Source organism: Lissotriton helveticus, chromosome 1_1, assembly GCF_964261635.1.
Source record: "Lissotriton helveticus chromosome 1_1, aLisHel1.1, whole genome shotgun sequence".
Lineage (NCBI taxonomy): Eukaryota > Metazoa > Chordata > Amphibia > Caudata > Salamandridae > Lissotriton > Lissotriton helveticus.
The window spans coordinates 578,781,012-578,808,413 of record NC_136057.1 but is presented as its reverse complement, the minus strand read 5'-3'; the positions used below and the strand labels follow the sequence as shown (position 1 = coordinate 578,808,413).

The 27,402-nt window shown below is 45.3% G+C and overlaps 1 protein-coding gene across 6 annotated transcripts in view; it reads left to right on the top strand.

The window, feature by feature from the left end:
* ABCC9 (ATP binding cassette subfamily C member 9) overlaps positions 1-27,402 on the top strand; it is a 1,243,587-nt gene that overhangs the window by 336,361 nt on the left and 879,824 nt on the right. For all 6 annotated transcript variants that reach the window (XM_078674078.1, XM_078674076.1, XM_078674073.1 and 3 more), the window contains exon 6: positions 11,088-11,330. In XM_078674078.1, the coding sequence (XP_078530204.1) occupies positions 11,088-11,330 (243 nt within the window). The remainder of the gene's footprint in view (positions 1-11,087; positions 11,331-27,402) is intronic.

The window sequence follows — 27,402 nt, the reverse complement described above, 5'->3', positions numbered from 1 at the left end:
CAGAATAAGGCTGCTTGGGCCCACCTCGTTTCAATGTTATGACAACGTGGGTACAAGGGCTCTTTCAGCGGAAGGTAGAACGTAACTTTAAGAGCAGCAACATCCTTCTTGCAATGGCCGAAGTCGGATGTAACCTACAATCAAGGGGGTTGAGGCGGGTTCGAGGGGGCGGTGGGAGGACGTGTTTCACTTATGGCTTACTGTTTTGCTTAGAACACAATTTGGCGGTCTACTCCTTCTGATTAATGTGGACAAGGATTTTAGGGTCCATTTTCAATGTAGTCTTGAACGTCGACGGAAGGCTGAGTTGGCGAGCAGGGGTTAGAGCTGACAGTTACACACGAGTCAGGGACGCTCAGAAATTCCTCTGTAAAGAAAGGTGAATAAATGTGCACGTGTTGCTGGATTAGTGATTGTCCATTTCACCAGGATGGGCACAGCCAATAGGCCTCGCCTTGGGACCTTATAGGGGTTTAGCTATGCGATATATTATCCTGGGTGCTGTGCTAGGTAAGCTATCTCAGGTGGAGTGATGCCCGTGAGTGGAGGACAGGGAGTAAGGAGTGCCAATTTCAAGGAGAGGGGGTGGCAGGGAAGCTACCATCAAGGGGTGAGCAAGGCTGCAGGGGGGGACAAGCAGCGTTGATAGGGAGTCAACCAGTGTGGACAGTGGGTGCGGGTTGTGGGCAGTACCGAGGTGTGTTAAAAGGTGTGTTCAAGGTGCGCATGGGGGTTTTTGAGCTGGCGGCGTGGTTTAGAAGATTCGGTTATTTGTTTCAGGGGGCTTTTCACGGCGGAATGATCTCTGAGATGGGGATACACGATCTGGAGGAATTCTTTCTGGTGGGACGGCCGGCTTCGACGGACTGCCAGTGGCAGCTGGTCACTTGTGCGGGCCTCGTGGTTTGCCTGGGGGTGCCCATGGCGCCAAGAAGACGTACGGTCCCCGACGGTGCTGTCCTGGCTTGGAGAGAGCTCGATTTGGGTCATGGAAGACCGCCTGCCAGAGGAGGAGGGGGCGTCAATGTTGGCATGGGGGGTGACAGCTCAGTTCAGGGGAGGTTCAATGTCATGTGCGTGGTGGGGACCAATCAGTTCTTTCGGTTGTGGGGGGTTTTTCCTGGCGGACAGGCTCTGGTGGGGGGGACACTATCTGGTTGACTTCTTTCTGGTGGGACGGCCGGGTTCGACAGACTGCCAGCGGCAGCTGGTCAGTTTACGGGCCTCGTGGGCTGCCTGGGGTTGTCCCCTGGCGCCAGAGAAGATGTACGGTCCCAAACGGTGCGGTCCTTGCGTGGTAAGAGCTCGACTCCGGGCCATGGAAGCTCGCTTGCCAGAGGACGGGGGGTTGCAATTTGGCATGGGGGGTGGCAGCACTGCCAGGGGAGGTTCGGTTTCGTTGCGTGGTGTGTGATGTTCAGTCCTTTTGCATTGGGCTTTTTCCTGGCGGACAGGCTCTGGTGGGTGACGCACTATCTGTTTGACTTCTTTCTGGTGGGACGGCCTGGTTTTCGACAGACTGCCAGCAGAGCTGGACGGTTTTACAGCCTTATGGTTTACCGGGGGGTGCCCCGGGCCCCAGAGAGGAAGCACGGTCCCAGTTCGGTGTGGTCATTCCTTGGTAGAGAGCTCGACTCCGTGGCATGGAAGCACGCCTGCCGGAGGACAGGGAGGGCAACGTCGTCGTTGGGGTCGGACGCTGGCGGGTTGGCGCTGCTGCATCATTGAATACGGTGGTCGGCGGGGATAAGGGAAGTTTGGTGGGGTCAGGCGTTCGTGGGGCATTTCCTGGTGTGCCTATGGTGCGGTTCAGGTGGGCTTTGAGGGCGGGGTGACGAGTCGCCATCGGCGGGAAATGAGGGACGTAGTTGTTGGATGGTTGGGCGGAGGTTTTGGTCGAGGTTGGAGTTGGAGAGCAGGTTGTTTCGTGGTCAGTGGCACGGTGGAGGGGCAGGCGCGGGATGCGTCGTGCCGGCTTGTGTGCAGTGGTAAAGGAGAGAGTGTGCCGGATGAGGCCTTGGTTACGGCGAGGGTTGGCGCTGGTTTAAACGAGGGAAGAGGGACCTGTTAGAGATTCGGCGCAGGCAGGCGGGGTTTTTTGTAAATTGGTCGGATTTTAGGTCAGAGGCAGGTTTGGAGGGGGGTTGAGAGGCCTGCGGCAATGGATAGGCCCGGAGGAACTTTCATGGAAATAAGGGCTTTTGGAGGAAAAATCAGGTTAAAAGGATGGAGCACCCGGAGAGTAGGTGCGGGGCAGTGGATTTTCAGGAAGAAGGGGTACACCTGGTAGTACGGAATGGAGCTTATTGATACACTTGAAGGAGACTCTGGATTAGGCCACTGGGGGGTGCAGATACACGAAAGGCAGTAGTCCTAGGGGGGGGTCGAAAGCCGTTAGCACGCCTTTCGAGTGGCGGTTCTTCCTAATATATGGGGGAAGTGTACGAGATCTGTTTTGGATTAACGGGGGATAGGTCAAGCACAATAAAGCATTTAGACAGGTGGAGAGGCAAATTGACGTTTTTGCTAATTGTTTACTGTTTGTGGATTGGGGGAACCAGTTTAGGGGAGGGGGTGGGGGTTTTGTCAGGAATGTACATATTTAGTGAGGCCTAGTTTTGTACGGCACAGGCCAAGGGTTTTCATTGTGTAGGGTGCACCTGCTTCCAATAAAGCGGCCTTTATCACACCAAATTTGGAGTCTCTGGTCGGTGCTGTTGTCTTCCCCCCCCCTCCCCCGTTTGGCCCCAATAGGGCTTTGGGGGGGCGGCCGACCAGCGGGAGGCCTGTCACCCCCGGGAGGTTTTGGGGCCGGGGGGGGGGGTGGGCAGTAGTGCCAGCACCGTACGAGGGCTGGTTTGGGCTGGTTTTGGTAGCCTTGGGCTGGGTTGGGCTAATTTGGGCTGCTTTTGGGCTGGTTGCCTTTAAAGCCAGCCATTTTGCGTCACAGGCCACCATTTCCGTGGGAGTGTCACGGCAGCCGGGCTGCGGGTGGCAGATAAAATTATTTTCCCGCCCTCCCTCCCTGGGTTTTTTCTTGCAGTTGAAAAAGGGGGGAGGGGTTCAAATCTTGTCCCGGGGGGTCTTGGGCTGGGTTGTTTGCTGTTTTTCATGGTGGAGTGGGGTTTTTTGTGGTGGCGGGGATGTCTTTTGGAAGGAGTTTTCTTGGGGGCCGGTGCATTGGAGCTTGTTTGAAGGTTGTGTGGTTTTTGTTGTGTCGCTGGAGCAGGTGTGGTGGTGATTTTCTGCCTTTGGGGGCGGTTCTTCCTAATATATGGGGGAAGTGTACGAGATCTGTTTTGGATTAACGGGGGGTAGGTCAAGCACAATAAAGCATTTAGACAGGTGGAGAGGCAAATTGACGTTTTTGCTAATTGTTTACTGTTTGTGGATTGGGGGAACCAGTTTAGGGGAGGGGGTGGGAGTTTTGTCAGGAATGTACATATTTAGTGAGGCCTAGTTTTGTACGGCACAGGCCAAGGGTTTTCATTGTGTAGGGTGCACCTGCTTCCAATAAAGCGGCCTTTATCACACCAAATTTGGAGTCTCTGGTCGGTGCTGTTGTCTTCCCCCCTCCCCCGTTTGGCCCCAATCTTAGGCACAGGGAGATTCAGTGATTTGCCCAGAGTCATATACCATTGAGACAAGTGACGAGGACAGGATTGAAACCTGCCTAGCGAGGTTCCACACTCCGCAGCTCTAGCAACTAGGCTACATCTGCTGCCTGTAACCCCAGTGTAAAAAAACATATCAGCTGGTCATCGTACATTTTTTCCACTGAGGGTATATCATGCAGTTTCCATCAAGAGCAACATTGAAAGACTGCCTTAGCGATCTATGACACTCTCCTTGCAACCAATGGCAGTCGTAAATAACGGGATCTCTTTAACCTTTTTACTTAAACAGCAACAATCCCTTGGGGCATTAAAATGGACAATTGGTCCCATAAACCAAATAGATCTAATAACAAGAAGCACATTTGTATAAATTAATTACCCATGAATATGGAAGTAGAAAACATTGTCATATACCATAGTTCAATATCCATTTACGTAGAAACTCAACACAATCAATACATTTAGAGTTGAATTTAACGTTAGATTTGGCCACAAGCTTTGAATCCATTACAGTTCTAGCTGATTTCCACCAAGAAGCAAAATACAGAGCTCTAATTGAATCCTTAATGCATTGTGACAATGGATTTGACATTCCACTGTGCCTTCCTGAGCTAGGCTGAGAAGGAAACAAATATTTGGGAAATTAAACATTTGTCTCATCATTTTGAATTCTAATTTAATGTGGTTTTGGATGTGTATTTTTTTCATTTTGTGGTAGGTGATATATAAGCTGTTGTGAGATATGATTTATGGCTTAGAGCACACGTTATCACGTTCAATGCGAGTTCTGTTGTGTATTATTGTGTGTGAAATGGCTGTGATAATTTGCTTTGGTTACAGTGTGCTAAATTTGGAGTCATCAATGTGTGTGTGGATATTCATGGTTAGGTAGTAGAGATGATTTTTGTGGGGATCCCGCCTGCAACCAATATCCACCTAGCTAAAAGTGATAGAGAAACCGGTGGTTGTTCAACTGCATAACCTTCTGGATTCAACACATCGTTCGGCACCGACCTAGCAGGAGTTCCACATTGGTGAATAAATATTGAGCTTCCTGCTGGGAGTCTGGGATGCTCAGTTGTTCATGGGCAATTACGCACAGAAAGCATTGTAGTTCTGCTCAACCTGTCCAGTACATTCAACCGGGTGTACCATGAATTCTAGCAAACTTGACTTTTCACTGTGGCCCATGTCGGTGATATGGCATGGAAGAGGCTCAGGGAGTTTCACTTAAACAGAGAAATACAATCTAACCAGACCTGCTTTACTTATAGCACTTTCTCTGTACAGCAGACTCCATTCTGCTCGCTCCCATCGCCCAACTCTGTCCCGGCTCCATGCAAGAGACAAGAGGAAGAAAAGAGAAGGAAGCAGGTGGAAGGAGCCTCAGCAGACTGCACCACTCTAACTCACCTGCACCAACTGAAAAGTGAACTATAGGTTGCAGTGGAGTAATGTCAGTGTGCGTGAAGAACTCAAAATGCACTACGTGTATCACTGTTATGCTGTTTGTCTGGACAGCCGAGGAGATGACCGCAGGAATCTCCCTCAGTTTTTCAAAAGTACCAATGGGTGTAAAAGCTTTACTTTCTATTGTTCTCTCTATAGGCAGACATGAGCAAAATCACTAGGATGGACCTAGGTCCTGACGGGGCATAGGTATGGTTCTTACAATTTCAACCAGCTAAGGTAGGAAGACTAAAAGAAACAACTGTCTTAACTTCGATAATGAGTCGCATTGAAAGTCTGGTTAATGTTAAAAATTGAGACATACAAGTGTTATATCCTAAATCTGAACTTCACCCAGCGATTCTGAATGGTAGAGCACCGGGAGATAATCTTGCCATGAACGATCAGAAATTAGCACAGCAAGGATTCCTACAGTGGCAGCTCGCTTGGAATGGGAGTGGTGCGGAGGAAGGGGGATGTTAAACAAAAATAAAAACAAAAACCTTACCCTCTCTGCTACACGCCTCACCTGCCATCGCATGCCTCTCCTCCTCTGCTAGAAGCACCAGAGCAATCAGGCTTCCGGGTTCTCCCAGCCAATCACGATGCTTCAGGAGCAGCGTCATGATTGGCCTGAGCATCCTGTTTGAATGCTCAGGCAGTGCCTGGGAAGGCTGGGCATGTTCTCTGCAGGGCTGTGCAACACAGCCCAATGGAGAACACGCCAAGTGCGCCTGACAGTTTGGCCGGCCCTAGAGGCCCAGCCAAACTTTCAAGTGCACTTAGAGGAGTGCAAACCACTACTCCCCTGCTCTGCCATCAGAGAGTCGGCCCTGCCCTATGAAAGAAAAAGAAAATGATAATACCGTCTTGTTATTATCCTTTTCTTTTTTTCACTGCTGCAATAGGAGTGGGGCGACGCTCCTCCACCTTAGCCGAGGATCCGCCACTGGATTCCTCCTGTATTGAAAAGAGGAATGAGGCCTAGAAACTAAGAACACTCTTAATGCAGGTAAATTGACAATTCATTGGAATAATACTTTTTGTAATTTTTTTTGCAAGTCCGTCTGCACCCATCTGCTCTCTGCCCAAGCCTAGCACCAGCCATACTGCCCATTTTACCCATGCTCATGGTCGGCGTCTGTCTTATTCCTCTTCTGAACATCTCTCTTTACTTTCATGATCTCACTTCAGAGGTATGTGTTTAACATTGTGCAAAACCTTACCCGGTGTGTGGGATTACTGTGCATGTCATCTGCCAGGACAAGATAAGGCTGACAGTTCCTTTTATATTCCTTCTTGCCATACTATGCAATCAGGGAGGTCTTTCTTTAGAGATCCGGGCATCACTGGTCAACGAGCTGAGCGCTCTCTTCACAAACATGCTCTGCATATTTTTGACCTAATCATGGAGGAACGGTTTGATATTCTCTTCCTTACTGAAACATGGATGTCGAATAGCTCGGCCCCTGACGTCACGGTGGCGATGCTAGGGGGACACACAATGCTTCACTGACACAGAGTAGGAAAAAGAGGTGGGTGTAGCTATTTTGTTTAAATAGAGCGTCATACAGTGTCTCTCGTGAGCTATCGGATTTACAGGGACAGGAATCACTTGCCATTTGTCTGTCACTTCCGGCCAATTAATCCTTGGCTTGAGCTGTAGTCTGTTGACCCCTGGGCTATGCGGGAGAGTTTCGGTCCTCACTGGAAGAGTGTTTATCCAAATACCTTTTGACATTTTCCAATTTCACTCTCTTAGGTGACCTGAATTTACATCTGGATAAGGTCTCTGACCCACAAGGTAGATCACTTCTTGAGAGCATGGCCTCATGGAATATCAGACAATTTGGAAATCAACCTACTCATTTTGCAGGTCATGTCCTCGACCCTAGTTTTTCAATTGTCTTCATCATTCATTATGCTTTAACTGTTGCCCATGTTCCTCTAAGCAGAAGGCGTACGCCTTCTTTACCCTAAAGAAACTGGTCTAAAGTTTCTAGTTTGGATTTAGCATCCATCCTTGGTGACACTACTGCAACTATGAGTGGAGATATCGAGGCTGACTCTCAGACTGTCAAAGCATGGTTGCTGCTCATGGCAAACACTATAGCTCCTGTCAAGATGCAGCAGGCTGCCAGTTCCAAGAGCCGACTCCCTTCTGCTCCTTGGTTTAATGAGGAGCTTAGGGCTCTGGCATCAGGATAGAAAAAGAATGATGTTCTTCCAGACAAGCAACAATGTAACAAAGCACTATTGGTCGATCAAGGGGGCTCAAGCTGGCTTCTTTGTCAGTAAAATTTCTGAGTCAGGCAATAAATTTAGAGATTTTTTAAATTGTTAAAAAGTTTTCCCACCCTGATGCTATCCTTAACCCTTTAGAGGCAGCTCCCAATCTGTGTGAACAGCTGTCGATATCTTTGATGGTAAATATAATGGCATTATGGAAACACCTAACATCACAAATCCAGATGCCTCCCCAGACATAAGTTGGATGGGTGATCTGATAGCGATGTCATCCTTTGTGTTCTCTGCTGAAGTTTGTTCCTATATCTATGGAGGAGTCTGACCAGGCCTTGAAAGCATGTAAGTTTGGCTCTCCAGATGATCTTTGTCCACCTCACATTCTTACAGCCAGTCTTATGTCCATCAAACCCATCCTTAACCCCTTCGACGCTGATGACGAGCTCAACTCGTCATGAGGTACACCTCTCGTACGCTAATGACGAGCTGAGCTCGTCATGAACCGCGGGTTTTTAAAAACCTCAGCGCACAGCGGGAAAATGCGCCGCACGCATGATGTTAACCGTCTCTGAAATACTTCCATTCTTTTGGCTACTGTACCTAGATGTTGGGAACAAACTTAATTGATTCCCTTACGGAGAAGCCATCTGCAGATAGATCTATTCTGACTACTTCAGACCTATCTCTTTACTGCCTTCCTCCGCTAAGATATTGGAGAAGCTGATCAATCGCCAATTGTTGAATTATGTAGAAGAAGGCAAGCTCCTGCCCCGTCTCTATCAGGTTCCCTCCCCTGCTTAAGTACAGAATCCACCTTAGTGGAGGTCACTTACACCATCAACCTGGCTGTAGACCAAGGGAAACAGGTTGCATTGTTACTTCTTCATCTATCTGTGGCCTTTAATATTGTGTCTCACCCCATTCTCCTGCATTGGCTAGAAAACATAGGTGTGAGTGGATCCGCATTGGCTTTGATTTGTTCGCTTCTGTCTGACAGTAGACAATCAGTTTGGATGGCACCATTTGCCTGTGCTCCCAAACCATTAAAGTTTGGGGTTAGTCAAGGCTTTGCCCTGTACCCAACGCATATTAATATTTATATGAGTCCCTTAGCCACATTGGTGAAGTCTTTCGGCGTCCAGATTGTGTCTTATGACGGTGAAACTCAGATTCTCCTTACTCTCGACATGAACTCACCAAATGCCTTCAGCAGGTTTAGGACCTGTTTAATTGTTATCTTCAATTGGATGCATCACGTAATTTACAGTGCAAGGTGAGCAAAACAGAGATCTTGCTAAATGGCACACACACCACACCCTGCCCAGTCTCTGCCACGCGAGCGCAGAATTTAGGGGAGAAGTTTAATAATCAAAGTTCCTTTGGCCCACAGGTGGCTGATGTGGTGGGATCCTGTTTTGGACTTCTTAAGTCTATAAAGAGATTTCTGCACCTACTTCCAATACAGTCTCAGAAGTACTTTCTACATACCCTCATCACCAGTCGGCTCGGTTATGCCATCTCTCTTTACTAGCGTCTTTCGGCATACCAGCTGAGGAGACTTCAGTTGGTACAGCATGCTGCGGCATGGCTTTTATTAAAAATTAATTGATATTCGTCAGCACCTTGAGGAGTTTCATTGGCTGCCGTTGAAGGAGTGAATATGGTTCAAAGGTCTCACACGGGCTCATAGAGCCTTTTATCATGCAGGCCCTGTGTATTTGGCCAATAGGCTTACTCCATATCATCCTGTGAGAACCATCTGCTCCTTCGGCTCTGTGCTGGCAGGTGTCTCGTCAAGCAAGAGGAAAAGATGGGATGGTACCTCATTCTCTTTTCTGTCTGCCATGGTGTGGAATGCCCTCCCTTTAACCTACAGGTGATGAAAGATTAGCACGCTTTCAAATGCAACATTAACATCTTTTTGTTTCAATAAGCATATCAGTCATTTGTCTTTGGTTTGGGTGGTCAACTTGTCAGCTGGTGCCAGAACACTCTTTGAGTAGCTGCACGCTTTACAACTCTCTTGATTGATTGATTGATTGGTTGCTAGGTCAGGAAAGGTGGGCAGATTGAACATGATCACTGAGGCTCCTGCTCCAAGCCACACTATGCAATTCTGGCCTAAGGGTTGTGCCATCAAGGGAAAACTTGCATTACTAACGCTATTATATTACAGTCCTGGAATGTCTAAGGGATTCAAAGGCTACTAAATGAAACTGACACACTCTTATTTTGACTTTGTTTTATGCACAAAATCTAGGCAAAAGAAAGGGTCAATATATATGGGTTTGAAAATGGCTTTGTTGTAACTGTAAAACAAAGTTTTTCGATTTCTCTGGCATTTTGAAGTTGCTGAAATTTCCGTGTAACATTGAAAACATTTAGGCCCAAAAATAAGATGGAAGGAGCTGGGACACTTAACTTTTAAAAACATTATTTAGCGTTGAGCAGGTGCATAACATTCACCAAAAATGGTGCTGTTCCTTCCATTCTACTTAGAATTCATGGAGACTTTATAACTGTAATTAGAGTGAATGGGACATCCATCCCATTTTGGTGGATGCCCCGATCCACCAACCTCTAAATACTACTTTAGGTTTGATATTGATGAACTGACATGTATGTTAATCCTGCTTATGGGTAAAAAAAGCTCTATTGTGCATCATTAAGTCAGAAATAATTTTAAATGGTGGCTTTTAATGGAAATTTGACCATCATTCTTTGTGAAAATGACTTCATTGAATGGATTGTTGGCCGATAGGGCATTCCTAAGATCACTATCCCTGAACATAGCAGCTATTTGTCCTGGAAATATGAGTTACTTTCACTTCATCATCTACATTTTCTAGCTTTAATGGCTGTTTCCCTTCGGATAATTTAATACTTTATAGTCAATACAAAGTCTCGAGGAGAGCTATTTTGGATATACACTTGTTATTGTGCCATTGTTTCAAAATTTCCACAGTTCAGTTTGGAAAGTTATAGTGCACTGAAGACTCTATGCGTGCCAGATCCACTTACAAGGGAGCTCTATTAGTTCGTCTTGGTTAGAATTGGTTAATGGCACAACTGAAATAGGTGAAATGTTATCTGTCTGCTCGATGTGGACAACTTTATTTCAACGTAAATACAGTTACTAACACATTTACACTTTGGCACCAAACGCACATCATCCCTGGTCTACATCACCCTCCTCCTTACCTTATTTTAGACAACACATTAGCCAAGCTAAAGAAGATAGTGGCCCTTCAAAATGCTAAGTTGACAGCCAACTCCAAGTGACAGCAGCCTCCAAGAAATACATTGACCAATTATATGAGTTGAAGAAGATTATTCCTCTTCTGATGATCAAAACTCATCCTGTGATATTTGGGGCAGTTGGAGTACATGATGGCATCTTGAAAAATTTGCTAGATATTCTCTAAATTATTTAAAACACAGTAGTTTGCCTGCCATTTGGCTTACCATACAGGACTAAGATAATTAAGACACAGCTTCTAATCCATTGGTTGTGAGTGACATGTGATTACATGCAAGATACTGGGTATAGGTGGCAAATTACTGCCGCCTGCTGCTTTGGCTATTGACACAAAGTGTGGAGTTGGAAGAGGCAAAACCCTTGGACGCAACCTTTTCAAGTCATTTTCTGTTTTTCAGCATCCATGCTTGTGTATAATTGTGAGTCAGATCGTGTTGCACGATTGCAGCTGTGGTAAGTTAAATTCCAAGTCAAAGCAGCTCTAATTTCAATTAATCATTTGTTAATTTCCTTTTCAGAGATATGTATTTTTGATGAACCCTCAGAAAGCGAAACCCCCAGAAGATCTGCAAGACCTAGGTGTGCGATTTCTTCAGCCGTTTGTTAATTTGCTTTCAAAGGCAACCTACTGGTGGATGAACACGCTTATCATCACAGCACATAAACGACCCATAGACCTGAAAACAATTGGAAAACTGCCTATTGCTATGAGGGCACTTACCAACTATGTCAGCTTGAAAGATGCCTATGAAGAACAAAAGGTAAAATACCAAATGCTCTATATATAAAATCTAAGCGAATCCATAATCAGACCTAAGCAAGAAATGCACCTGTTGATTTATTAATGAAATAAAAATCATATGATTACTAGGCTTGCAATGAAAGGACAGTTAACATCCATCTCCATAGTATGCAAGTGTTTTGATTAGATCTTGTCTACACACAGGTTAAGCAGCCTGTTATCAAAGATCCATTGTCTACAATATAATAATGCACAGAGAGGGCTTTGAGTCAGCCCTTTGCTCCTGACTGAATGGCTTACTTGTCTATCTCAGTTCGATGGTTCTTCACATTCTTGTTTTGTTGAACCACCTGTAGAATGGATTTTTACCATGGTCTTGTTTAGATGAGCTGTATTTAGACTTTGGGGTTTTAGGTTTAAACCTATAATAACTGATAAAACCCCACTGAAAGAAAAATAGCCCTCACCGGTGAAAACATATAAACACTGATAAAACACCTGGACAACCACAAACTAAATGCCTTTCAAAGAAAGGAAAAAGAGAGTGAAAGTCATGTTTTTCTTCCTGAAGGGGTCAATACAATGTAACTTTGTTATACAAGTAGCAGTAAGAAAGACTGGCTAACATTATTCTGCTTGTCTTTTGTTCTTTAGGGATGCCACTCAAATATTGTTTCTTCTTCCTTTTACTTTTTCAGTTTTGTGGCCTTTGGTCTAAAGATGCAGGGTTTAGTTTCATGTTTTAGGTCTAGTTTAATTATTTTATAAACTATAGAGAATCAGGAAATATCAAACTCCTATTTGATATTTTGGCTGCATTTGATTCTTTTGCCGATAGGTAAAATGGCTGGTTTCATAAAAATCTTTCCTAATATGTGTCATCACATTTACCCACAGAGAATGGGTAAAAACCATTAATACATCAGACGATAATTTCTAGTGGGTCAGTATTGATAGTAGGTGAATTGCCAACACCTCAGGCTTTAAACATTCAATGCAAGGTATAGTGACAAGTATATATATCACCAAGCATCTGGGATAGTGCTGAAAACATGACACCAGACTTTTGGAAAACATGGAACGCAGTGTCACTTGTAATGCTCTGCAAAAAAAGTTCTTTCCAAGTTCAACAAAGATTGGAGTGATATTGTTTGTATTTGCAGTGATTCAGCTACGTATATAAAAAAGTTGTTTGATGACCTGTCAAAATTGATACCCGAGCTGAAGTGATTCCCTGTAGTAGATCCTTGCCACTTGTTAGATGGTATGCTGAAAGCATCTTTACAATCTTAAGAGTTAATGAGGGATGCTATTGACTTTTTAGTCCACACTGGTGCACTGGTTTCTAATGCACAGGAACTAAAACGCAAATATTTATCATTTCGTGCTTAATGTGGCATCAAAGAAACAGTCATCCCAACTGTGTCCCTTAGCTGATGGTTCTCAGCCCAATGGGCTAAGAATGCTGAGTGGGTATTTTCACAGAAGTTTACATGGGAAGGAAAGAGCGAGCGCACATGACCCAAAGACTCACTGAAGAAGTATTGTATGGTGTACTACAATAAGATTAATTTGCAAAAATCTATTTGGACCTCATATACACTATAAGTACGCTGTCTATATACCATGTTCTTTCAGTGCAGAAAGCAAGCAATAATAAAAGCAAAACGTTCCATAAACACAGCAAAAACACTTTTTCTGCTGTTTTTAGTTGCGCAAAAAAGTGTAACCACTGATAACAACTGTTTTTTAAGATAATGAAAACACTGAAAAAACCCCACCAGAATTTACCAAAAATAGAAACTGAAAACAGGAAAGCCTAGCTGTATTCTTCCACTTGTGACATCAAAAAACAATTGTTTCCTTTTTCTTTTAGCACATGACTTTTAGATAGATAGATATATTTTATTTCGGCACCGAGCCATAAAACGTTTACATAAATAAACAGTTTCAAAGATCCTCATACATGCAAAAATTAATACACATGAGGTAATACAGATTAAACCAGTTAAAAAGGGACAGAAAACAGCTAACAGATCATTATTAATAATGCAGTTGATCGTGACCATGTCGATAATATATCTAAAAAAGGAAGATATCAATATTATAAATATAAAAAGCTTACATATGTCAACCTAAAAACAGACAATGAGATAGGCGTCAGTCAATATCCTAGGTATAAGAGGGGAGAGCGGACACGGGAAGGCCTGTTTGAGTTTTAGTCTGCAGTGTAGTTATCATGGTGACATTTTATCAAAGGGCTTCTTCCTTAGTTTCCACGCACAATGCAGATACCAATATACTGCAAAGGCTAGTTGTTCACTGGTATCGCTCTTAAAAAGTCTCAAGGCCTACATTCCCTCCCAGTAGTGTCTTAGACCCACAAGTTTACATACAGCACATGACTGTTATTTCTATGTTTTAATTTATTTAAATGATTTCTGCAAGGGCCCGCATACTTTTGTTTTTTAAATTTATCATTCTAGAATGGCTCTCAGCTAACGTAGAAAAGTTATATAACTTATCAAAATAATCCATGAAGTGCATACTTTGCTTGGTAGTCCAGTTATATGCGCTTTGGAGCAAAGGTCAGCATCGTTGCTTTCAGCCTTCCTCCACCCAAGGTTACCAATTGTGTTTCTACCCCTCCTACTGTTCTCTCAGAAGAAACAGATCATATTCAAGGAGTATTGTCTCACATCAAAAACTAGAGTGGATTCTGCAGTTGCCTGCATCTCTTAGGCTAAAGCAACTTTACTTGGTTCCTGTGGTGGCCCCTGCGTTTGCCGCCCTGTGGCCTGCACATGTAGGAGGAGGGGGGTGCGGGGGGTAGAATGGCAAGTCCTACATTTGCGATCCAGCAACGGCTGCAGGTAAGAGCCAGGATGGGAGGCCGCTGTCCACAAAACTCATGCCGCCCGGGGAGGACCACCCATTTGACCTCCTTGCTAAGCAACTGCCTGGTTCCTACACGATTATATTGTCTTATCTTTAGCCTAAATAATTCATACACCATTCTTATACCCGTACACATATGAATATGTATTTATGGCCAAATAACAACACTACGTCTTTAGGCTGCTTTTCCTTGATCACAAATCAATCTATGGTGCCACACACAATTTACCTTGCAAAAACTGTCCAATGCAGAGGTGGAAATAGTGGCTCTGTAGGTATGGCTAAGTCTCAGTTTAAAGAAAATGACTGCTTTGCTTTGGTTATAATTGTGCTGCTATTTGACGAATCAGCATTAAATGTGACAGTTTCTTGGTCAGACCAGGTAGGTTCTAGTGTATTTAACTTCATGTAGATCCACATGGTGGCAGTTATAGGGGGAGCAGAATAAAACGTGCATGTTTCATTTGTTATAGTACATTTTATTAGCATCTTTGCAATGAACACAAGCTGAAAAAGAACCCCCTTCCAGTGACTTTATTTCACCTCAGAGGAAAATGTGCTCGTAGCAGCACCATCTGAATGTGATTGCACAAAACTTGGCAAGACACTTGAACTTGTTTCAGAATGAACCTAAACAGCAGCATTCAGAGACATTGTGGGTCTGAAACACAAATCTCAGGTCTCCCAAGCAAACAGAGCACTTCGCAAGCTCCTGGACACATCCCAGATCGGATTCATGTTAGCCTACTGCCTTCCTGATGGCATATGATATCATCAGAAAGGCACGTTGTAAACAGAAGTTTCTCGACTTTGATGCTAACTTTGCATATTTTGCTCATTCTGTCACTTTAAAAAGATGCAAGTTTTAACATTTTAATAGTTGTGTGATGTGGAGGACTGTGGTTTAAGAGCAAGGAGGAAATTCGTACCTGCAGCGGAGGGTGTACTTAGAGGTGCCATTTGGAGCAGAGTGAGCTCTAGTTTTTCTTCAGTTTTTTCCTGACAGTCATGCTCATATTGGCTAGGCCCTATATAACACAGGCAAAAACAACAATTGATCGACAGAATGCAGAACAATGTCATACATTCACCCCAGTACAGAGAACTGGGCCTAAATCTATCGTTTTTCTGCACTCCACACCACCCCAGTTCAGACATGGCCATATGCAAATCAGCCTTGACCCTGTGCCTCATGGGAACAGTCCAGCCCGAACTGCCAAGCCATGTCTTTCCTGGACCGGAATCAAGCATCCTAGGACCGGTTTCTGGCTATCAGCCGTCTTCAGCCAGGATAGCTTGACTCCAGTGGTGTGGAGAGCATGGGACTCACGTCTGAGCATACCCATCCCACTCGGGGTGACAAATGCAAAAACAACAATTGATGGACAGAATGCAGAACTATGTCATACATTCACCCCAGTACAGAGATCTGGGCCTAAATCCATCGTTTCTTTGCACTCCACACCACCTTTTGTACCGCTTTGGCCGCCATAAGTGTGGCAGGGTATGCTCAGATGTGAGTCCCTTGCTCACTTTGCCACTGGATTCAAGCAAGCCGGGCTGAAGACGGCTGGAATGCCAGAAACCGGTCCTCTGAAGCTTGTTTCCGGTCCAGGGAAGGCATGGCTTGGCAGTTCGGGCTGGACTGTTCCCATGAGGCACAGGGTCAGACTGATTTGCATATAGCCATGTCTGAACTGGGGTGGCAGAGTGGGCTAAAGAACGGTGATGGATCAAACACAGATCTTTTAACTGGTGTGAGTGTTTAATTGGTTCTGATGCTCCGTCCATCACCACCCCCTTTTGTACCGCTTTGGCTGCCATAAGTGTGGCAGGGTATGCTCAGACGTGAGTCCCTTGCTCACTTTGCCACTGGATTCAAGCAAGCCGGGCTGAAGACGGCTGGAATGCCAGAAACCGGTCCTCGGAAGCTTGTTTCCGGTCCAGGGAAGGCATGGCTTGGCAGTTCGGGCAGGACTGTTCCCATGAGGCACAGGGTCAGACTGATTTGCATATAGCCATGTCTGAACTGTGGTGGCAGAGTGGGCTAAAGAACGGTGATGGATCAAACCCAGATCTTTTGACTGGGTGTGAGTGTTTGATTGGTTCTGATGCTCCGTCCATCACCACCCCCTTTTGTACCACTTTGGCCGCCATAAGTGTGGCAGGGTATGCTCAGACGTGAGTCCCTTGATCACTTTGCCATTGGATTCAAGCAAGCCGGGCTGAAGACGGCTGGAATGCCAGAAACCGGTCCTCGGAAGCTTGTTTCTCGTCCAGGGAAGGCATGGCTTGGCAGTTCGGGCTGGACTGTTCCCATGAGGCACAGGGTAAGACTGATTTGCATATAGCCATGTCTGAACTGGGGTGGCAGAGTGGGCTAAAGAACGGTGATGGATCAAACCCAGATCTTTTGACTGGGTGTGAGTGTTTGATTGGTTCTGATGCTCCGTCCATCACCACCCCCTTTTGTACCACTTTGGCCGCCATAAGTGTGGCAGGGTATGCTCAGACGTGAGTTCCTTGCTCACTTTGCCACTGGATTCAAGCAAGCCGGGCTGAAGACGGCTGGAATGCCAGAAACCGGTCCTCGGAAGCTTGTTTCCGGTCCAGGGAAGGCATGGCTTGGCAGTTCGGGCTGGACTGTTCCCATGAGGCACAGGGTCAGACTGATTTGCATATAGACATGTCTGAACTGGGGTGGCAGAGTGGGCTAAAGAACGGTGATGGATCAAACCCAGATCTTTTGACTGGGTGTGAGTGTTTGATTGGTTCTGATGCTCCGTCCATCAACACCCCCTTTTGTACCGCTTTGGCCGACATAAGTGTGGCAGGGTATGCTCAGACGTGAGTCCCTTGCTCACTTTGCCACTGGATTCAAGCAAGCCGGGCTAAAGACGGCTGGAATGCCAGAAACCGGTCCTCGGAAGCTTTTCTCCGGTCCAGGGAAGGCATGGCTTGGCAGTTGGAGCTGGACTGTTCCCATGAGGCACAGGGTCAGACTGATTTGCATATAGCCATGTCTGAACTGGGGTGGCAGAGTGGGCTAAAGAACGGTGATGGATCAAACCCAGATCTTTTAACTGGGTGTGAGTGTTTGATTGGTTCTGATGCTCCGTTCATCACCACCCCCTTTTGTACCGCTTTGGCTGCCATAAGCGTGGCAGGGTATGCTCAGACGTGGGTCCCTTGCTCACTTTGCCACTGGATTCAAGCAAGCCGGGCTGAAGATGGCTGAAATGCCAGAAACCGGTCCTCGGAAGCTTATTTCCGGTCCAGGGAAGGCATGACTTGGCAGTTCGGGCTGGACTGTTCCCATGAGGCAAAGGGTCAGACTGATTTGCATATAGCCATGTCTGAACTGGGGTGGCAGAGTGGGCTAAAGAACGGTGATGGATAAACCCAGATCTTTTGACTGGGTGTGAGTGTTTGATTGGTTCTGATGCTCCGTCTATCAACACCCCCTTTTGTACCGCTTTGGCCGCCATAAGTGTGGCAGGGTATGCTCAGACGTGAGTCCCTTGCTCACTTTGCCACTGGATTGTCTTTACTCCTTCTTCCTCCCGTTTATTGTTTTGTTTTAGTTTACTCCAGAGAAGCGTCATTTAAACCCCAGCCAAGGCACAATTGTGCTCAGTGAAAGAATAGTCCCCCCATCTCCTCCCCGATCCATTAAGCAGCCCTGGCCCTCCATTTGTTGGCCTCGCTGTGCTTTCACTTCTGCTCTTTTCTTTTAGAGCTTCTGCCCTGGGGCAGTGACACAGATGTCCCTTGGAGACAGAGGCATGGTTTCATCTGCAGAGCCTGTCTCTCTCTATCTACCTCTCTACCTCTCTCTACTACTCACTCTCTACTATTCTCCCTCTACTACTCTCTCTCTACTGCCCTCTCTCTATTACTCTCTACTACTCTCTACTACTCACACTCTACTACTCACTCTCTACTACTCACTCTCTTCTACTCTCTACTCTCTACTCACTCTCTACTACTCTCTGCTTTCTACTACTAACTCTCTACTACTCTACTACACTCACTCTCTACTACTCACTCTCTACTACTCACTCTCTATTACTCACTCTCTACTACTCTCTACTCTCTCTACTACTCTCTACTACTCACTCTCTACTACTCACTCTCTACTACTCTCTACTACTCACTCCCTTCTGCGCTCTACAACTCTCTACTACTCACTCTCTACTACTCTCTACTACTCACTCTACTACTCTCTACTACATACTCTCTACTACTCTCTACTAATCACTCTCTCTACTACTCACTCTCTACTACTCACTCTCTACTACTCTCTACTACTCACTCTCAATTACTCACTCTCTACTACTCTCTGCTACTCCATCTCTACTACTCACTCTCGACTACTCACTCTCTACTACTCTCTACTACTCACTCTACACTACTCACTCTCTACTGTTTACTACTCACTCTCTACTCACCCTCTACTCTACTCTCTTCCTCTCCCTCTACCTCTCTATCTACCTCTCTCTCTACTACTCTCTACACCTCTACCTCTGTACCTCTACCTCTCTACCTCTACCTCTCTCTACCTCTCTACGCGCACATATATATGTATATATATATATATGCATATATATGCATATGCATTTATATATATGTATGTGTATGTGTATATTTATATACATACATACATATATAAACATATATATATATACATCTGCATATCTATATAAATACAAATATAAATGCTTGCATACATATACATATATGCATACATATCCATGTTTTGTATATGACAGTTTAAAAAACACTAATAAAAGCAAAGCTAAAAAGCCACCTAATTACAAACTGAATTGCTTTCACTTAAAGGAGGGCGAGACCTATTGCATTTTCAATGCTTGTTCAACTGTGCTACTACCAATGTTCAGTTGTCGTTCCCGCTTGAGCCTGCACGCCCACTCATGTTTGATGTGAGCCCAATACTCACTCTGGCCCAAAGCGTCTGGAACCCAAAAGTCAGTCCTTCTCCGTGTGTCATATGAGTGTTAGGTCTCTACCTAAAAATTTCTTAAAGAGAGGGACCCTTTGACACCCAAAGGACTAGGGTTCGAACCAGAATTCAAAAGTGAGCGTCCTCTGGGATTAACAGAAACTCCTACCACAATCTTAAACCCCACATACTAATACCATTCAATTAATCAGGGAAGTATCCCATACCATTCAGTCAAAACAGTCACTCTACCATACCAATGACCTGAGTGTTGGCACAGAAACTCACAGTAAATGCGTCGATATATTGATTTTATTAAAAATAGTGCTACAAAGTTAAACACACTTCATTAAAACATAAGGAAAAATACCTAACACAAAAAAATAACACAATTAATACTCTAAAAATTGGTCCGAGAGATACAATGAGACATTAACATTTTTTGTCATTAATTTCCATAACCACTAGCAAAAGACTATACACAAACCACCCAATCTATCATAATTCATAAGTATTTGGGATGAGTTTGAGAGCGTTGGGTTTGTGGCACACTGGCGTCGACACGTTTCGAAGGTGTGGTATTGTTTAAACCTTCTTTATCAAGACTACACTTGATTATGCTCTCGGTCATAAAACATCTACAACAAAATACAAGAACATGAAACGGAAGAATTACAGGCACACTGACTCTCTGCATGAGCTTCTGGAGGGCCCAAAGTGAGCTCTTTTTTGGGCACACAGATATATCTCCCTCAGTCTCTTCAACTGAGTTCCATGATTGTCTAACTGATCGTGTTGCCCTTTACTATGTTCAATATTCCAATTCCACTGTGCTTGGGTATTCCAACTTTAATAGTGATGACCAAATAACTTGCTGCCTCATGCACTGATTCATTTTCTACTTGCTCAGAATCTTAATTAATTACTTTTTTGACTCAAACATTCGAGCACACACTTGATCTAGTATACTAAAACAGAACTTCCCACACGAAAGGCACATCCATCCCACTCACTTGATCTTATAATTTTCTTGTTCTTTTTTATTTTAAATGTCACTTTACTCCTCATTGCTGCATTCTCACTTTAAACCCTCCTGAGCATGGAGTAAGATCAGTGAAGACGTTTTCAACCACGCATTGGCCACAAATCCCGCTCTTTAGAGAGATATTTGGAAGATATCATTAATTGTGTTAATAATTGATCTTGTCAACTCTTAATTATCGTGCAAGAGTAAACCTTTGCAGTGATATTCGATATTTCCTACATCATTTTTCCATGGTCTCAGGATTGAAAGACACTAGTGGAAAGCACTTGAAAGAACTTGGAGAAAGAACTGCCTCCTTCTTGATAAACCCATCAATACGGTGGCTCTGAAAATGTAAAAAGTAAAATTTATGATGCCCCCAATAGTCTTTAGGACATTTCCAAATTTGTTAAATCATTCCTGAACACAGGTATGTAACTGAGCCATCATACCTTAGATCTTTTGCTTTGTTCAATGCTATATTGGCCCTGTTCCCAATTGAGCTACTATTCTCTTAATGTAATTATGTCTCTCTAAAGGACTTACTTCAAGCTTTGCTGAATTACAGGTCTAGTCCATCATCTGACCCTGGTGTCCCCCATGAATGCTCAAGTGGCATTTCTGATCAATAACCTAAAGCTAAAGCATCTGTTTAATCAATCACTTGCAAAGGCTAGGTATAAGGACTGTTGGAAGCACACCCTAGTAGTACCACTTTAAAAACCATTCACCAAAATGGGGTCGCACACTGCTAATACACCAGCGGGATCGCCCCTAAGGACCATGGTAACTGTAGTACTGTTCTCTGCGACGCATCTTCTTTCGAATTCTCGCGTATCTTCAAATCTTCGCCATCCCTGTACACGTGTTTCGGGGTATTTACCCCTCATCAGCAGGGATTAGGCCATCTTCTTATCTTCTGGGGTTGCTGCGTGCTGCCAAATATTACCAGGTATAGTACCACACAAAGGCGCGCAGGTGCGGGGTCCCGAGCTCGTCAGCTCAAAGCTCCAAGGAGCATAAACATTCACCAAAATGGGGTCGCACACTGCTAATACACCAGCGGGATCGCCCCTAAGGACCATGGTAACTGTAGTACTGTTCTCTGCGATGCATCTTCTTTCGAATTCTCGCGTATCTTCAAATCTTCGCCATCCCTGTACACGTGTTTCGGGGTATTTACCCCTCATCAGCAGGGATTAGGCCATCTTCTTATCTTCTGGGGTTGCTGCGTGCTGCCAAATATTACCAGGTATAGTACCACACAAAGGCGCGCAGGTGCGGGGTCCCGAGCTCGTCAGCTCAAAGCTCCAAGGAGCATAAACATTCACCAAAATGGGGTCGCACACTGCTAATACACCAGCGGGATCGCCCCTAAGGACCATGGTAACTGTAGTACTGTTCTCTGCGATGCATCTTCTTTCGAATTCTCGCGTATCTTCAAATCTTCGCCATCCCTGTACACGTGTTTCGGGGTATTTACCCCTCATCAGCAGGGATTAGGCCATCTTCTTATCTTCTGGGGTTGCTGCGTACTGCCAAATATTACCAGGTATAGTACCACACAAAGGCGCGCAGGTGCGGGGTCCCGAGCTCGTCAGCTCAAAGCTCCAAGGAGCATAAACATTCACCAAAATGGGGTCGCACACTGCTAATACACCAGCGGGATCGCCCCTAAGGACCATGGTAACTGTAGTACTGTTCTCTGCGATGCATCTTCTTTCGAATTCTCGCGTATCTTCAAATCTTCGCCATCCCTGTACACGTGTTTCGGGGTATTTACCCCTCATCAGCAGGGATTAGGCCATCTTCTTATCTTCTGGGGTTGCTGCGTGCTGCCAAATATTACCAGGTATAGTACCACACAAAGGCGCGCAGGTGCGGGGTCCCGAGCTCGTCAGCTCAAAGCTCCAAGGAGCATAAACATTCACCAAAATGGGGTCGCACACTGCTAATACACCAGCGGGATCGCCCCTAAGGACCATGGTAACTGTAGTACTGTTCTCTGCGATGCATCTTCTTTCGAATTCTCCCGTATCTTCAAATCTTTGCCATCCCTGTACACGTGTTTCGGGGTATTTACCCCTCATCAGCAGGGATTAGAGTAGTGTGCGACCCCACCCCCATTTGTAACTTTAAAGCTCCCTTGAGCAGCGGGCTGACGAGCCTGGGATCCCGCACCTACGCGCCTGAGTGGTACTATACCTGGCAGATATTGGCAGCCATCGGCAACCCCAGTACACGACCTATGCCTGCTGATGAGGGGTAATACCCCGAAACACGTGTCCAGGGATGGCGAAGACAGCGAAGATAGCAGAAGATCGAAAGATGATGCATCGCGAACACTTTACTACATTGACCAGAGTCCTTAGGGGCGACACCGCCGGTGTGTGAGTAGTGTGCGACCCCACCCCCATTTGTAACTTTAAAGCTCCCTTGAGCAGCGGGCTGACGAGCCTGGGATCCCGCACCTACGCGCCTGAGTGGTACTATACCTGGCAGATATTGGCAGCCATCGGCAACCCCAGTACACGACCTATCCCTGCTGATGAGGGGTAATACCCCGAAACACGTGTCCAGGGATGGCGAAGACAGCGAAGATAGCAGAAGATCAAAAGATGATGCATCGCGAACACTTTACTACATTGACCAGAGTCCCTAGGGGCGACACCGCCGGTGTGTGAGTAGTGTGCGACCCCACCCCCATTTGTAACTTTAAAGCTCCCTTGAGCAGCGGGCTGACGAGCCTGGGATCCCGCACCTACGCGCCTGAGTGGTACTATACCTGGCAGATATTGGCAGCCATCGGCAACCCCAGTACACGACCTATCCCTGCTGATGAGGGGTAATACCCCGAAACACGTGTCCAGGGATGGCGAAGACAGCGAAGATAGCAGAAGATCGAAAGATGATGCATCGCGAACACTTTACTACATTGACCAGAGTCCTTAGGGGCGACACCGCCGGTGTGTGAGTAGTGTGCGACCCCACCCCCATTTGTCACTTTAAAAACCATCTACGGCAGACTCTTCCATCTACTCAAATGTTCTTCTGATATCTGTACCACCAGAGGCTTCAAAGATGCTAAAAAAGATAGTTAATCACCAGCTTTCTAACTATCCGAAACAACACAGGCTTCTTCACATTACCCAGTCTGGCTTTCACCCAGATTACAGCATGAAATCAGCACTGCTTGAAGCTGCTGAATTTATCAAAAGCTCATGGTCATCCTGCTGCTTTGGTGTTGCTGAACCTGTCTGTAGCATTCAACACAGTGTTTCACTACGTTCTGATTGAGCGACTTGAAAGAGTTGGGGTCTGTGTGTTGGCCCTCACCTGGATAAATTCTTTCTTGCCCAAGAGACTCCAATCAATCATTCTCTCACCTTTTATGTCATCTTCTAAGAAATTCAACTTCAGATTGCCTACATGGCCACTTTGGCAGCAATTATTCAGCCTTATGACCTCAGCTTAGTTTTGTGTGCTGATAACACACAGTTGTCTAACCATCGCTCAAAAAAGCCTTCAAGTTTCACTTTACCCAGGTTATTCAATGGATGAAAACTACCCGTCTGAAGTTAAACTTGGATAAAACTGAGATTTTGATCTTTGGTGGATCACAGTCGATCTGGTCATCTGACTGGAGTCCCAGTGAATTGGGAGACTCCTCTTGCCTCACCAAGACAAAGAGAAATCTGGGAGTAAAATTAGTCCATGATTATTTTTCCTTCCTCAGATATTGGCCATTGCTGCCACCTGTTTCTCTTTGCTTTGATCTCTGAAAATGTTTATGGACTTCACACCTAGAGTGGATTAAAGCAATTCACTCTACTATGGATTCTCCCAGTCAAATGGTGCCAAATGCTACAGTCATGCACCACCACTTCTCCCTATTTCTAAAACAATTCTGCTTTCGCAATTTAATTTCAAGAACTAAGTATGTAACTTCATATTCTGAATGTAAAATATACATTGAGTCTTCGTATCTGCATGGTAGTCATGTATTTTCCATAAAATTAATTTAAGACATGTTTCCTAGTAGAACATTTATTTTACTGAAAGTTATCCCGCCTTTACATAATATATTCTTGATTGGCATACATAATAGCAGTTATTTGTTCAGGAAAATGAGCCCACAATTGGCATATTTTATTTACTTTTAATTCTATAGTAAAGTGCACTACATGTGCCCAGGACATCTTAGTTAAATGCTACTAGTGGGCCTGCAGCACTGATTGTGCCACCCACTTAAGTACCCCTTTAAAAATGTCCCGGGTCTGCCATTGAAAAGCATGTGTGTGCAGTTTAAATTGATATGTCGACGTGGCAAGTTAGACTTCTTGCCAGGCCCGAAGGCTCTAGACAGCCACAGGGCAGGGTGCAGTGTATTTAAAAAGATGGACATGTACTTTTAAGTTTTACACGTCCTGGGTGTGAAAAAACTCTTTAATTTGTTTTTCACTACTGCAAGGCCAATCTCTCCCACAGCTTAATACTGAAGTTGCCTTACTGCATGTTATAAGTGTAATTTCCAACTGGGAAGTGATGACCCCTTCAGGTTTGGTGTCTTTGGAATCACAATTTTAAATCCTAACTTATGGTGAAGTCGAATTTTAAATTGCAATTCTGAAAATGTCATGTTTAAAAAGTTAGCACTTTCATGCTTTAGCCATTTGGTGCCTGCTGCCTGTCTCTGAGTCACATGTCTGGAGAGTATGACAGCTGAGCTTTGTGTATTACCCCTATACAGCCACACATAATGGGAGCTTAGGTGTGACCTGATGGGCCATCCTGGCAGGATGAGACGGAGGAGCTGGACCCAGCCTCACGTTCAATTGAATAGGCTGTGCCCTGTCCCCACACAAATGGCTTCAGAACCCCCTGTAGTGAGTCTGGAACCAGGGCAGGAAGGGCAAGACACCTGTGCACTTCGAATGCTTGTCTTTGAAGTCTCCCCCACTTCAAAGACACCATTGGCTATAATTACTGGACCTCAGACGCTACCATAGTACACTTATCGACCTGTGGATACTCTGCCAGAAGAAGGACTGCTGTGCTTCTCAAAAGACTGCCACTCTGCTGACCTGCTTACCTGCTCTTGCTTTGCTGTGCTGGCCTGCTACCTGCTGCCCTCTTGACTGAGTGAGAAGGACTGGACCTGCATTCGAGAGATAACAACCTAAGCAACTAAATTCTCAAACACATTGGTAGTGAATTGAATGAACAATTGGCTGAGACAAACTATAAAACTTAAATGTTTTTATTTAATACTTACACAGTTAATAAATCATTATTAAAACATAATCATACAAGTTAAAAAATCATACAAGATTCTTAAAAAACAAATGGAGACATAAGTGCATATATCAATAGTGAATCTGTGGCGAGAAATGTGTCTCTACGCGCGTTTCGGCGTCCAGCGCCTTCTTCATGGAGTAGCCACACAGTTTCTGATTTGCCGGAGCCAACGTGGTGAATTCCCGCTGGCCGGAGCCCTTTCAAGTGGAGAGATGTCCGATAAAGTTCTCTGGGTCAGAATTACCCTCAAAGTGGAGAGATGTCCGATAAAATTCTTTGGGTCAGAATCACCCTCAAAGGAGTTTAGTATCTAGGATGTCTTTGAGTCTTGAATTCTTTGTCCTGAGCCCAATTATTGATCTTTGATGTGATCAAGGGCTACTTTCAAATTAAAACGTGATATTCAGTGTTTATAGGGTCTTCTGCTTCAGAGTGCGTGAATGATAATATCAGGATGTTCCAAAGTGGTAACTGGATTGGGGAGTGATGTTAAAAGATCTCCCTGCCTCACGATGATCAGCAGGGCTCAATATGTCCGGCGACAGCGGGATAGTCCGTCTAGCGATGTGGTAGGGCGGGCAGAAACTGACCTGCCTCACTTGAACTCGAAACCCAGAGTGACTCCAAGAGCTATTTGACTGGCCTCCTTATCTAAGGTCTCAGGGACATAAAAGACTTCCAAGCATCCAGCTTCTGCAACAGGGCTCTGCCATCTGTGAGTTCTGCCCTGCGAAGTGCTGCCACCCCAATCCTGGACTCGTGGAAGTGAGCTTAAGGTGTTTCCTCCAGCAGAACCAATGCATCCTCTGCAGAACCAGCCCATCACCCCTACTGCCCAGATCAGAAGCGGCATATGGGCACTGCTTCACGGATGAGCAGCAACGCATCACTGCTGCTGCATGGATGGGACTCAATGCATCACCTTCGGATCCGCCATTGCACGACGCTCTTCCTGGCACAAGGTTCTCACATCCTAGTCAATGGCAGCTTTGACGATGACGCAGAAACTCTGCATTGCAGCTTCCCCGCTCATCAGAGCCGACGCATCGCCCTGTCTATCCATCTCGTCCTTGACACCAGTATTAGTATTGCAAGCCCCGGTGACAAGATCGCTTTGCCTCTGCTGCACAACACATCCTCGACCCAAACTCATGCAGCGCTCCGCAGCCAGGATTTAAGTTACTTTGGTTCAGCGGGCCTCACTGGGTCCCAGTATTCAACCCGTGTTCCATCCTGGGCTTTTGACTTTGTCCCAGTCCGGTGCCAGCAGGTATCCCAAGTTAGTGCATTTTGCTTCTTAGTGCTGTTTTTACTTAAAACCTTTAATCAATATCTCAAGTCCTACTTATTGGATTTTTTTTGGTTTGGGCTTGGTTTATTGATTAAAATATGCTTTATTTTTCTAAACTGCTGTGGGATCTTTATGTGTGGTATTTTCACTGTTTTACGGCTTTAAATGTTGCACAACTACTTTACACATTGCCTTTAAGTTAAACCTGACTGCTCTTTGCCAAGCTACCATAGGGTGAGAACAGATTAATTGAGGGATTACTGGAGCCTTCCCCTGACTAGAACTGTTGTTACTGCTTAACTAGGGCTCACACCCCATTCAACCAGAAACCCAATTTTTAAAAGTTCATCTCCCTAGGGGCAGTAGCAGTTCCTGGAGGGAGTGCTGCGGGGCGGTGAGGCAGGGCGGGGGAGGGGAGGGTGGGGGGTAGTAACTGTGGATTAAGGCCAAACTGAGTTCAGTAACTAAATAAATTAATAAAACAAATTACATTGCGCGCTGCATCGCCGCTTTGGCGTTGCAGCACGAACAATGTAATTCGTTTTATTTATTTATTTAGTTACTGAACTCCGTTCGGCCTTAATCTGGAGTTTACTAACCCCCACCCTGTCCCTCCC